At 43.2% G+C, this 13492-nt stretch overlaps 1 protein-coding gene across 8 annotated transcripts in view; it reads right to left on the bottom strand.

The window, feature by feature from the left end:
- EWSR1 (EWS RNA binding protein 1) overlaps window positions 1-13492 on the bottom strand; it is a 39997-nt gene that overhangs the window by 26359 nt on the left and 146 nt on the right. For all 8 annotated transcript variants that reach the window (XM_034791692.1, XM_034791694.1, XM_034791696.1 and 5 more), the window contains exons 2-3: window positions 5978-6014; window positions 4754-4805 (exon numbers count right to left, since the gene is read on the bottom strand). In XM_034791692.1, coding sequence (XP_034647583.1) covers window positions 4754-4805; window positions 5978-6014 — 89 coding nt within the window. The remainder of the gene's footprint in view (window positions 1-4753; window positions 4806-5977; window positions 6015-13492) is intronic.

Here is a 13492-nt window from a genome sequence, read left to right as displayed (position 1 = left end):
AGCAGACTCTATAACTCAGGGGTCAGCAATCTTTGGCTCCCGGGCCATCAAGATAAGCTGATGGTGGGCTGAGATGGTTTGTTTACCTCGAGCGTCCGCAGGCACGGAGGTAAACCTACGTAAACAAAGTGTTCCAGCGCGCCAGCTGCTTACCCTGACAGGCCGGGACAGCAACTGGTAAGGAAATTTTTTTTTGGGGGGGGGGGGGGGTGAAGCTGGGAGTCAGGTGAGTAACCGCTGTGATCACCCCCCACATGACCCCACCCCTAGCCCCGGACTCCCACACTCTCCCCATCCTATCCCTTCCCACCTTATCTGGGGAGGGCCAGGGAGGATGTCTCTGACCTGGCTGGAGCTGCTCGGGCAGGCTGGGCAGCGTGGCCATAGCCTGCTCTGGGGGGCGGGGCCGAGTGGAGCTGCAGCTGCTTTGGAGGCTGGGGGGAGAGCAGTGTGGCCAGAAGCAGAGACTCTGGCCCCGCTTCTTCCCTTCTGTCTCTGCTGGCTGTGCTGCCTCTCCTTGTTCCCTCTGTTGGGGGGAGGGGCTGTGTCCCACCTCTCCCTCTCTATACCGTTCATAAACCGACCCCCTTCTCTGGTGCTTCCCTTTTTTACTAAAAAAATTCGGCTTATGAACGAGTATATTTGGTAGGTTGAGACTTTGTAAAGCTAATTTAAGATATTGTATCTTTAGATTAAAATTTATAATCAAGTAAATTATAAATGTTGTTTCTAAATGTCATACTGGTATCTTTATTAGAATTTTACAAACCCCACAGGCCAAACAAAATATTGAAAACTAAGCCGTGATCCTGCAAACAAACACATAATTTTATCCACATGCATAATCCCAGGCTTCCTACAGACTTTGACAGGTGTACTCACATGTTTAAAGTTAATCATATGAATATATGTGTATGCAGCCTGGGGAGCTAAAAACCATACTTTTTATTAAAACTTTTCTTAGTGGAATAAAATCTTTGCCACTTCAAAACAAAATTATTTCAGTGTTAACCGTGAAATGTTACTAAGGCTTTCAAAGCATTAACAAAGTTGTTGTGAACATTTTCAAAAGTAGGCGCCTAAAACCATATTTAGGTACTCGAGGGCATGATTTTCAAGAGCACTTAAGGAGGCTTATTACGCCAGTTGAGCTAGCCTACCTCCAGTATCATCCTGGGAAACACACAAGCTACAGAGTGATTAGCAGCACATAGTATGTCTACACTGCAGCTGGGTCTGTGCCTCTGAGCCTGGGTAGCCAGACTCAGGCTAGCTCCACTTAAACCAGCATGCTAAAAATAGCAGTATGGACATTGCAGCATGGGTGGCAGCTCAGACTACAGCTAGCCGCCCAAACCTGACTGACCCTATGGGTATGAGGTCAGGTGACTAGTCTGAGTCACTGACCATGCTGTAACATCCACACTGCTATTTTTGCATGCTAGCTCAAGTGACTCTGTCTACTTGGGCTGGGAGCTGTAGTGTAGATACCCAGAGTGATTGTTCTAGTAGAGTGATTAGATTAGCAGTTGAATTGCTGTAACTGGAGCTGCTGCACCCCCACTAAATTACTAGCTGAGGCTTCAAACACTCTCCTTCACCACCCAAGCTTAAAGCACCACATCTCTCGTGCTAGAGATGTGTGTGTGGGTGAGGAGCAAAGCTCAAGTTACATCTCAAGCTAAAAATGCAGTGAAGACAAGCCTTATGTGACTTAGGACCACATGTCTCATTGACTTCAAATTGCAAATCCTAAAGGAGGATAGCCTAGTCACAGTGAAAGCATTTCAAGCTTTCTTGACTTGTGGAAAGTTCAGTAGATCAGAAGTTGAGGAAAGTCTGCAAGTGTAACATGGACTGTTTGCTTATAAATTTGAGTTGTGTTGTTCTCACGGAGAGGGTCTTAGTGAGCCCTTTGTCTTCTCTTTTGCAACACAGATGAGCATTTTAAGTGTGAAACTTCTTAGAAGAAAAAAGTCTACGTAAAATCTGAAATTCTAACAATTAGAAAACTAAAGAAACAAGTACAAAACATACACTATAGCATACTGGTGGCTTGACTAACGTGAATCTGTTATTATTTAGTTATTTGGGGGAAAAAGAGTCATCTGTATGAGTACTCTATCTCAGAGTATTGGATGTCCAGAAGTTTGGATGTCGCCCCAAGCTCTTAAGCATGATTCGATCCTTCCATTAAAATAGGTAAGGCACAGTCCAATATGACGGCTCAGTGTTTGAGGCTTTCCAGATTCGTAGTGGAGTTAAGCAAGACTGTGTACTTGCCCCACTCTGTTTGGGATCTTCTTCTCCCTGCTACTGAAACTAGCTTTTGGCTCCTCAACTAAGGGAATCTACTTGCACTCAGCGACAAAGAGTCCTGTGGAACTTTATAGACTAACAGAAGTATTGGAACATAAGTTTGCGTGGGTGAATACCCATTTCGTCAGCCGCATGAGGTGCCACAGGACTCTGTTGCTTTTTATAGATCCAGACTAACACGGCTACCCCTCGGATACTTGCACACAAGATCTGATGGAAAGCTATTCAATCTTGCAAGACTCAGATTTAAAACCAAGACTCAGGAGGCCCTTACCCAACACCTTCTCTTTGCTGATGATGCAGCAGTGACAACCCACACAGAAGCTCATCTTCAAAGCCTAATGGACAGTTTTTCAAAAGCCTGCCAGACTTCAGGCTTACTATAAGCTTAAAAAGACTAAATGTGCCAAGGAACTGAGGCGGCACCCTCCATCAAAATCAACAACTATGAACGTGAAGTGGTGAACGAGTTCACATACCTGGGGTCCACTATCACCATCAACCTTCCACTTGAAACAGAACTCAACATCCGAATTGGAAAAGCTGCCACAACAATGTCTAGACTGAACAAGAGGGTATGGCAAAACAACAAACTGACAGAACACACAAAGATCTGTGTGTATCATGTGTGTTATCAGCACATTTTTGTATGGAAGTGAGACATGGACCTTATACTCTCTTCAGGAAGAGGCTGAACAGCTTTCATATGCGTTGCCTTCATCGAATCTTTGGAATCTTCTAGAGGGACAGAGTCACCAACACTGAGGTGCTCAAACAGGAAAGCATACCTAGCATGCAAACACTTCCCAAACAAATAGAGACACTTCTGCTGGCTTGGGCATGTGTGCAGAATTAATGACGGGCACATCCCAAAGGACACCCTCTACAGCAAATTGGCGTTAGGAAAAAGACCCAAAGGACATCCAAAATTGCGTTTCAAGGATGTGTGCAAGCGAGACCGCAAAGAAATGGACATGGATGTGGACAAATAGGAAGATCACACTCAAGACTTCTGCCTTTGGAAACAAGAGCTTAACAAAGGTCTCCGGAGTTACGAGAGGAAGCAGTCCATCTTAACAGAGCAGGAAAGAGCTTGCAGAAGGCAGAGCCCAAAGGGTTGAAACATCACCTTTAAATGTGACAGATGTGGCAGAGATTGTTTCTCTCGAGTGGGTCTCTTCAGCCACGCTTGCAGCTGCCATAAAACCAACTGAGTAAATTCTTTACCTCTCAGGGGCGCATACCCATGGCCTCTCAAGACTGAAGGATGCCTATTACTCTACCTCTCAAACTTCTCAAACTTCATTGCACTGCAACCCCCTTCTGAGTACAAACATTACTACATGACCCCAGAAGGGGGGCACCAAAGCCTGAGCCCACCCGAGCCCTGCCAAAGCCCCACCACCCCGGGCAGGTGGACCAACGCCAAAGGGCTTCAGCCCCAGGTGAGGGGGCTTATAACCTCAGCCCCACCATCCAGGGCTGAAGCCCTTGGGCAGTGGGGCTCAGGCTTTGGCCCCAGGCTCTGGCTTTGGCTCCAGCAAGTCTAATGCCAGCCCTGGTGACCCCATTAAAATGGTGTCGCAACCTACATTGGGGTCCCGACCCAGTCTGAGAACTGCTACATCTAGTTCTAAAGTCATTTTTCATCAATACAATTATGTAAACAAAACTTAAATTACTGTGTAGGTCACTGATTAAGGAGGCCCAAACACAAAGATTGCAGTTGTATTTCTCTGGCAACAGTTGGTACCTTACTGCTGTAGAGTAAGGCATGCGGCTCCCTGGAAAGAGAAGCTATCAAATGATGCTAGTAGAAACACAGAAATCTAAACTAGAGTTTTAGAAGGAAACTCAGTATAGTCCTTTAAAATGCATTTGAAGTTTGTGTCTACACAATCTGGGTCCTTAATCTGGATCCTTAAGATTTTTTTTTTTAAAACCCAAACATTTTAGTTTCCTTTTGATGGCCATCAGCCTGAAATCTAGTCAATTTCAAGCGTTAACAATTGTTTCTGGTATAATATCTGTACCTAAAGTCTATTCTCTTCCCATTCCATCCAATGACAGCTGCAATTTTGCAAATTACATTTCCCTACTTTAACAGGTTTCTCTCTCCTGCACTGCTGAATTAAACATTCACAAACAGGGAAACTGTTAAATATACACCAAGAATTATTTTCTCTCAATTCTCTCCGTTACAGCAGTAGGCTAAGAAATTCTTAACAGTAAGTGAACAGTTCCAGATTTTAAGGTTGATGTCCCTTTAAGGAAGGCTTCTACACAATCTAAAACGTTATCAGAAAACTTTCCAACATATTTCACATTAAAGCTCAATCTTTTTCTTTGGTTATTTAATGGCTGGTCAAGTCTGGCTTAGTTTACTGGTAGACATGTGACTCAGTAGCGGTTATGAAAGTGCCCCATGTTTTACCTGGGTCGTCTGTGCATATCCTTGAGCTGGCTGAGCTGCATAAGCACTGTAGCTATAAAAAGAATAATGACATTTTAAAATGCAGATATACACTACTGAATTTTGTAAGACATACTTTACACCAGGGGTCTCAAACACGCAACCCGCAGAGCTCTTCTCTGTAGCCCGCCAAGCTCCCCGAGTTATTTTATGTGGCAGCTAAGCTCCCTGCTCCCCAATGTTTGGGGCCAGGTCTCTCCCCCGGCCCCGCCTGCCACCCCCACGCATCTCCCCAGAGCTCACTTGCTGCCCCTTTACCTCCCTGGAGCCTGCAGCTCATGCTGACTCCACTGTGCTCTGCCGGCTTCTGGCATCACCTGCTGCTTCAGGGTCCTAGTGCCCCCTCCACTATAACCAGGGCAGGCTGCCCTTCCGCCCCAGTCCTGAGCCTCTCCAATGCCCCAAACCCCTCATCCTCAGCCCCACAGCCCTCACCCCTGCACCCCCTCCTATCCCCAAACTCCATCCCAGAGCCTGCACCCCCTGCCCCAGCCTGCACCCAGCATCCAAACTCCATCCCAGACCCCCTCCCCCACCCAAACTCCCTCCCAGAGCCTTAGGCAGGTGGGGCTGGAGTTTGGGGGGGGGGGGGGGAGGGAGCAGGTTCTGGGCACCACCAAAATTTCTACAGACTTGCCACCCCTGGAAGAAGCAGAGCAGGGGGTAGAGTGGTGGTGCAGTGAGGGGGCTTTAACAGAAGTAAATCTAACTAAGTGCGTGTTTTGTCCTTTGAGTGAGATGCATTACTCTTGGTGGCGCTTAGCACTTTCCAGAAGGGAGGGGGGAGGAGCAGGGAGCCACGCGCTCGGGGAGGAGGTGGAGAAGAGATGGGGCAGGGCAGGACCTCATGGAAGGGGTGGAGTGAAGTGGGGATGGGGCCGGGGGCAGCGAGGGGGGGTGTCAGTGATGCAGCCCTCGGGCCAATGCACTAGTCCGTATGTGGCCCTCGTGGTCATTTGGGTTTGTGACCCCTGCATTACACAACATTTTCAAGGTTCCCAAACTATTTTTGTTGTAGTTCTTGGTAACAGAATATAAAAGGTCTAATTTAAAGGAAAGGGTAGAATCCATTTCTTATTCAGAAATCCCCCCCCCCCACACACACACGTTAAGAAATACAATACTACATACCAAAAAGCTATTGTATGCCTTTTAGAAACACAAATGGAGACTCATGTGACTTACCCTTGCTGGGCTGCAGCTTGGCTATAGGTACTATAGTCTGCAGGGAAGAAATAAGAGTAAGAACGTTGACAAAGAAGAAGTGAGGTTTTTACTCACGAAAGCTTATGCCCAAATAAATCTGTTAGTCTTTAAGGTGCCACCAGACTCCTTGTTGTTTTTGACAAAGACCGCTAATCAATTAATGGCATAAGAGTGGAGTTGCCAAAGTTTCTTCCAGCTGCTTGGAAGAGGAGAAACCATTATAAACAACCGGAAACCAGAGTTTCAAAGGTGCTAAAGATAAACGCACTTATAAGCATTTTGGTTTGGAAGCAAAAACTTTTCCCCTTTGTTACCTGCTGCTTCCAGCTATCTTGGATTACCCTATTTTAATTTGTCACCTTGGATGGCAGCCAGCTACAGAAGTAGCAGGGGGGTTTTTTTGTTTGTTTTTTTTAAAAGAAACTATGCCTGACCCCTTTAAGACAAGGTCAGTTTCAGGAGGCTTTGCTCCAAGCTATTCAAAGTTGAAGAAGCTAAAATAAGGCTGTGCTCCTTGTACTTTGACTTTAAAAGGCCAAAAATGAATCACTGGAAGATTGCTTAAAAGTTTGTGTTAAAATCCAAGATATTCAGTTGGCAGTGAGTTTTTATATTCCCACCCACCCCAACCCCTTGATCAAAGACAATGCTATATTTTAGATTATTATAGATCATAAATGCAAAGCTTCACTGAAAGTTATGAAGTGTTTTTAGTTGCCTTTCAGACATCTAGAACAAGTGGTAGCAGAAGTTCCTCAACAGGTCAAGGCCTTAGTCGCCAAACAAATTACTACTTTTGAATGCTTCCAGGGTAAGGAAAGTGTGATTAACAGAGTATGGAAAGATCAGACATTGTTCAAACTCTCTGTATCTATGCATTCTCTAAATTACTGTTTCTCAACAACTGGACCTTGAGATCTCCCAGACAAGTCAGGAAAGCAGCAAGCCGGTCTCTGGTATCAAAAAGGTTGAGAAACACTGCTCTAAAGCTACTACAGCCACTCAGGCTAAGGCATCTCATTTAGTTGAAAGTAGTTTGGGACCAGATATTGCTACAATTTTCTTGCAAAAATTCAAGTAGTCCCAAATGGGAACAGATGTATAAATTTTTATTTTGACAATATCTCAGGGTTAGCTAGTATAAGCAAGAAAACTGAAGCAAAAAAATCTGAGGAATCTGGCTGACAACTGCAGAATTCAAGGATCTGCTTTAATTCTTTCATTTATCTTTCTAGCTTCTTGTAACGGAAATGTGTGGCACTGAATAAACAAAGGTTCAATATAAAAACTTAGTATTTTTATTGTTTATCAATGGCTCACGTTTCTTAAAGCCAAGGACTCCTCAGCAACACAATTTTCAGATCTCTGCTTTCCACCCCTTCACCCCATTCACATATAATGCTGATTAAAATTAATCATATGGGTTTTTTCCCCTCCCATTTCAATCCTGGTGTTGCTATTGGGGGATTCAGGCACTGGTTGGGATTTTGAGGGGGAGTGCATTAGAAAGGAAGTTGCAGTAGCCTGGATGATAACTTCTGACCGGACTGCACGCTATTCTGAACTTTGCAATAGGAAGAAATAAAGTTATTGTATTGGGAACGGAGGGTCATGGGGTAGAGAGTCTCTGCAAATAATTTATTTTTAGATTAAACACCTGTCATTTCATGCCATTCAGAACCAAATGTGTTAAATTGCTCTTCTGAAAAATCCAAGCTCCTGCGATCCCTCACACAAATTAGACTATATTCTAGCATTACTTGTTTTTTCTAAATATTTTTACATTCAACATTTTTTAAATTTACAACTTGCCACGTCCAATTCTTTGACTCTGCCTTTTATAGATGTTTAAAATGTATGCCCATCCCCAGCTCAGATGCATATTTCAGTCTTTAAAACATTTAACAAAATAGTTAAAGTTGACCTAAAATGAGCAATGCCATTTGTTTCTTTCACACCTTGCATTGCTTTCCTTCACCTCCGTGTTCATCATGCCCTTTCCTATTTCTTGCTATTTACTTAACTTCCTTCCTTTCCTTCCACCTTTGCTCCACCTTATCTTATTCCTAACCAACTCTCCCTCCCCCTCCTTCCTCATTCCCCTTATTTTCTATACACAGTATCTATCAACTCCCCCCATCCATTCCTTTGTCCACCACACACTCCCACAATCTGTTCCTATCCCCATCCTCCCAGTTTCAGTCCTCCGTTTGCTGCCTTTCTGTTTCATTGAACACACTCAACACTTCTCAGACTACTTCTTGCAGCTGGGGAGCATATGTATATATAGCCACCACTTATGTGAGTCCCCAGTTCTGCTTCCTCTTGCTCAGGGGTTCTCAAACTGGGGGTCGGGACCCCTCAGGGGGTCGCGAGGTTATTACATGGGGGGGGTCGCAAGCGGTCAACCTCCACCTCAAACCCCGCTTGCCTTCAGCATTCATAGTGGTGTTAAATATATTTAAAAGTGTGTTTAATTTATTGGGGGGGGTCGCACTCAGAGGCTTGCTGTGTGAAAGGGTTCGCCAGTAAAAGTTTGAGACGCACTGCTCTTGCTGCCCAGTGGAAGGACACTGGCAAGCAAATTACTATACCCACAACTAGGAACTGAGCCTCAGCAGCAGCCCCAAATTTGACAATATTTACTATGCAATCTTCAGTTACTTATAACACTTATTTCCCCTCATCTCCCCTTTTATTTCCTTTAAACAACCTAAGATAGTGTTTTTACTATTAGGACTCTATAATCAGGTTAATTAAATACATTTGAATAGGGAAGTTAAAGACAGATTTCATAATGTGCTTGAGTGGACTAGTGAACATTTTAAAGAAGAAATATTTTAGTTAATTGTTATAACAAGGGATCCTAGCTTTCCGTTATTAAAAAAATTCTCAAGTAAAAAACCCAGTGTTTTCCTAGCCACAATATACAGTGGAACCCCGTTTGTCCAATCTAATTGGCACTAGAGCCAGATCAGATAAGCAAAAATTCGGATAATCTGGAAAATGGGCAAAGAGCTTCAGCCCCAGCCACCAAGGTCTCCCACTGACAGCTCAAGCCCCACTGCCTGGGGCTGAAGCTTTTTGCCCATTCTCCGGATTATCCAAATTTTTGCTTATCCAGTGTAGCCCCGATCCCAATTAGATCAGATAAACAGTGTTCCACCATAGGTAATATAAGTTTGTATTTTTTCATAAAATGTAAAAACTAAAAATTCTCCATAAAAATGCAAATTCCACATTTTTCCATGGCAAATGGATTTCTGGGATCCCTGGTTATAACATTTCAAAAACTCTCATTTTAATGGGACTTGAATCTTCAGCCCTCTTCTGTTTCATGAGGCTCCACAAGGCAATGGTGTAGCACTAATACAGCAGCTCCTGAAGAAAAAACATCCTCCTTTACTGAATGGCAAGACAGGCACCTTTTTTTTTTTTTAAACCATTTTGACAATTTCACTCTCACGTTTCTTTAGTCATTAGATCTTTAGGTTGATAAGCCCAAAGTCTGACCTATTTATAATTTTTTGCAATGCTCATGTACAATTGCATTTTCTTCCAAAGAAATGCTTCACTGGTTTTCTCCAAAGAAAAAAGTTATCTGCCAGAAACTAAGTGAAAAGCACCAATAAAAGAACTGAGTACACATGGAGGAAAGTAAATCATTAAACACTAAATTTAAAAATAAAAAACATGAATCAAACTAACTTTTCAGTACTGCAGGTTTTCTAGCAGAGTGCAATTAAATAAAGGTCATTTAAATCAGCAAGCAGGAATCCTTGATTTAAATCATCAATTTTTTTTTTTGTCATCATGTTTTGCATTTGCACTTTAGTTAGTTTCCTGGTTGATTCCCATTGATTGGTAACCACTAAAATATGTAGATTTGCAACTCACACACTAAATGTGGTGCTTTTTTTGCTAACAAGGAGGATACATTACAGCTATACACATTTATTTAAGCAATTGTCTAGATTAATTTTTAATCAGATGATTGTTTGCTTCTGATTTGTGTCAAGTGGTATTTGAATGAAATTAAAATTAAATCAGGAGTGCACAAACCCAGCACTTTTTATTAAATAAAACTACCTTAAATGTGCTGGATAAATAAAAAAATTCAAATCATGTTTTACGTTTAAAACTGCTTAGTTAATGAACTGATTATTTGATTACCACATTCTTCAAAATTTTAGAACTAGAAGATCTCATCCTATTACATAGTTTTTATTCAGATTAAACATGTACTGCTTAATATTTTGTATTTAGTTGAAATGATTTTAATAGATTATAATAAATTTAAGCCAACATAGGTTGTCAATTTCAAATATAATTTAAAATGTTTATTTAAAAAACCAAACCTGTACTTAAAGAAATCAGATTTACCAGTAATAAAACAAATAAATAAATAAAAATTAATTATTTTTTAAAGCAGCGTGGATTTTTATCCACCCTATTTTCTGATCTTAAAGCTCTAGAAATCTCAGTTTAAAATACCTTCACTGTACTGATTTTTAAAGATAAGCTGCAAGAATTACAGTGTTCAAATTAAAGGCGTACTGGAGCAGATTTAGGCTTCTCTGATATGTCCTTTCATAAGACAAAGAGGACCCTTGGTGAGTAAAGAAATACTGTCTACATTTTGTATATAAATACTATGGTGCTGCTCTGGTGTCAGAAAGGCTACCAAACCAACCACCATATAATATAACAGGTCCTTAGTTACACCACAATTCCACTGTTTAGCATAGATGGACTCTTAACCATACTCCCAAACAGTGAAAACACCTTTGTCTGTACCAGGCTCTACAACGATCGCAGAAAAAGTTAATCTACTATCTATCCTATACAACTGAAACATAATGTAATCAGGTATATTCATCACAGGATTTCATGACATATCTGTTGGCCAAATACTAGTCTGCTTATCTTTTCACTGCTATATAAACCACATCCACAATGAGGCTCAGTAAACATTTACCAAAGACAATTTTTGCAGTTTAGCCTGCCTATGTGGACAAGATGTAAATGTGTAATCCACATTAAAAAAAAAAGCTTTAGAACGATATTAACCCAAAGCAGATTTTAAAATAAACTTCAAGTATTGAGTCCTAATGTGGAGAGTGATTGTAATGGCCCTATCCATCTTCTTTCCCACTCTGCTCCTATAGAAAACTTGAGCTTCGGCAGTTAAAGTTGTATTTCCTTAAGAAATCCTAGGCATTTTGCATTACACAATTACTGAATGTATTACATGTCTAACAAGTAGAAACAGAACTACAGTTCCTCCATTTTGATACACAATTTTCAATAGCAGCACTTTTGCTTTTACTCTAACCAAATACTTAATCCTAATTGTTCTGTGATCCAAGCAACATAACATGCTGATGAAAAGCTGCTGATGTGCTAACTCCATATTCAAATACGTACTTTGCAAAAGATCTTTAGTCATGTAATTGTATTAGCAAAACTGTTATTCAGTCCCTCTTTTTGCTTAAATGGGGATGTAAATACTTGTAATATACACCCTAAAACTCAAGACAACTGTTTCTAGATCTTGGAATTTTAACACTTTGGTGTAATCACTTACTCCTTGGTCTGAAAGATCAGTCTCTCTTCCAGGGCAATTAATCTGATGTTAAGCCAGAAAGAGAAAGCACTATATTAGCACTAACCATCAACCCCTAATTTAAGATAATTTTCATGACCTATTATCAAGTATGAATATGTGTTTTAAGAACATCTATGCAGGTGGAGCATTTGCCATCAAAAAATGACAGGTGTACAGAATCATTAGTGATCTTAGAAGGGCAATAACAGAACTGTGCTCCCACCCTTTCAGATCATCTCCTCTTAAACCAGCAGCTGCTCTGACTCATGCAGAGCCAGACATTCTGTACTTCCAGGTTTGCAAAGCAGTTAGCAACAGTTAGTGAAGCTGGATCCTAGAAAGGAAAGTTGCCAAAGTGGAGTGAGGAGCAGTAAATTTTGAACATTATACAAGAGGATATTAATGTAAAGGTTACTTAAGAATGCACTCTGACTGTGACAATACAAGATGGGACTTATAATGAATAATCTAATGCCTTGTAAATTTTGTACCAACAAAAGCATGCTCTCATTCCTTAGCCAATTTCCCATATTTTAAATATCAGAGGGGTAGCCGTGTTAGTCTGAATCTGTAAAAAGCAACAGAGGGTCCTGTGGCACCTTTAAGACTAACAGAAGTATTGGGAGCATAAGCTTTCGTGGGTAAGAACCTCACTTCTTCAGATGCAAGTGAGGTTCCTGCATCTGAAGAAGTGAGGTTCTTACCCACGAAAGCTTATGCTCCCAATACTTCTGTTAGTCTCAAAGGTGCCACAGGACCCTCTGTTGCTTTCTATATTTTAAAGACATCCTTCAAAAATAATTTGTTAAAACGGCTTTAAAGTACTAGAGGTGGTGTGGTTTTTGCGTTGTGTTTTGGTGCAAAATGAGATATACAGATTAGGTAACAGATGCTGAAGTACACAGGTGTTCTCATTTTTGGCAATAAGCATGCAGAGTACTTAAATCTGAAAGAGTTAAAAGAAAACACATCTCATGAGGAGTAAAGATTTTCTAGGAAACTAACTGTCTAGTGCGCCCCAACCTTCATTACCACACCATAATCCAAACCTTCAGTGGCAGATGCCTTTTAACGTAACACCCATTTTACAACTCCAGCCTCAACTTCTACTCAACACTGGAGTTCTCATCAGTTTTTAGGCTTATGAAAATGAGCCACTTCTCCTTCAGGAAGCTGTTAACGGTTCATTTCGTTTTGCTTTGATGAATACAACACACTTCAGAAGCCTAAGTATTTGTCTCAATCTGGCCCCAAACCCAGCGGGTGGCAGCACCCGAGAACTCTCCGCGGGCTAGTCCCCACAGGGAGGGGGGGGGTATCCTTGCAGGGTGGAGGCCCCAAGCCGGAGCTGGCCAAGTGGAGGCCGCGGATCCCAGCCGGGCTACACTGGCTCCCTACTTCAGTCTCCGCCATTTGCCACGAGCGGCCCTTCCCTCGGGCGGCTCCATTGTCTGAGCGCGGGGCAGGCGAGGCCCCTGGGGAAATGGAGGCGGCTGCGGGAGGACAACCCAGGCCCGACGCTGGTGGGCGGCTCTGCCCGGCGGGGATGGCGCAGCGGGCCCGGGGAGCGGCTCCCCTCCGCCCCGGGGCAGGCCGCGTGGCCGGGCCTGGGGAGCCCGCGCCGCCCGTTTGAATGTTACACAATGGGAGCGGCGTCCGGGCCCGCCCCCGCCCGGCCCGGCCCTCCCGTCACACGCGGCCCGGAGAAGCTTCCAGAACCCCCCCCCCCCCCGGTCCCGGCCTTCCCCGGGAAGCGTCTGTGGCGGGGCCGGGCCTCCGCCTGCCCCGGGCCCATCCGCCCCGCCTCATCCCCGCGCGGAGGCGCCTCTCCCCCGAGGTGGGGGTCGGCCCTGGCCCGAGTCTGTCTATCGCCGGGCCCGGGCCTG

Source organism: Trachemys scripta, chromosome 15, assembly GCF_013100865.1.
Source record: "Trachemys scripta elegans isolate TJP31775 chromosome 15, CAS_Tse_1.0, whole genome shotgun sequence".
In the NCBI taxonomy this organism is placed as follows: Eukaryota; Metazoa; Chordata; order Testudines; family Emydidae; genus Trachemys; species Trachemys scripta.
Note: the sequence above shows the minus strand (reverse complement) of the source record. Positions and strands in the feature narration are given on the sequence as shown.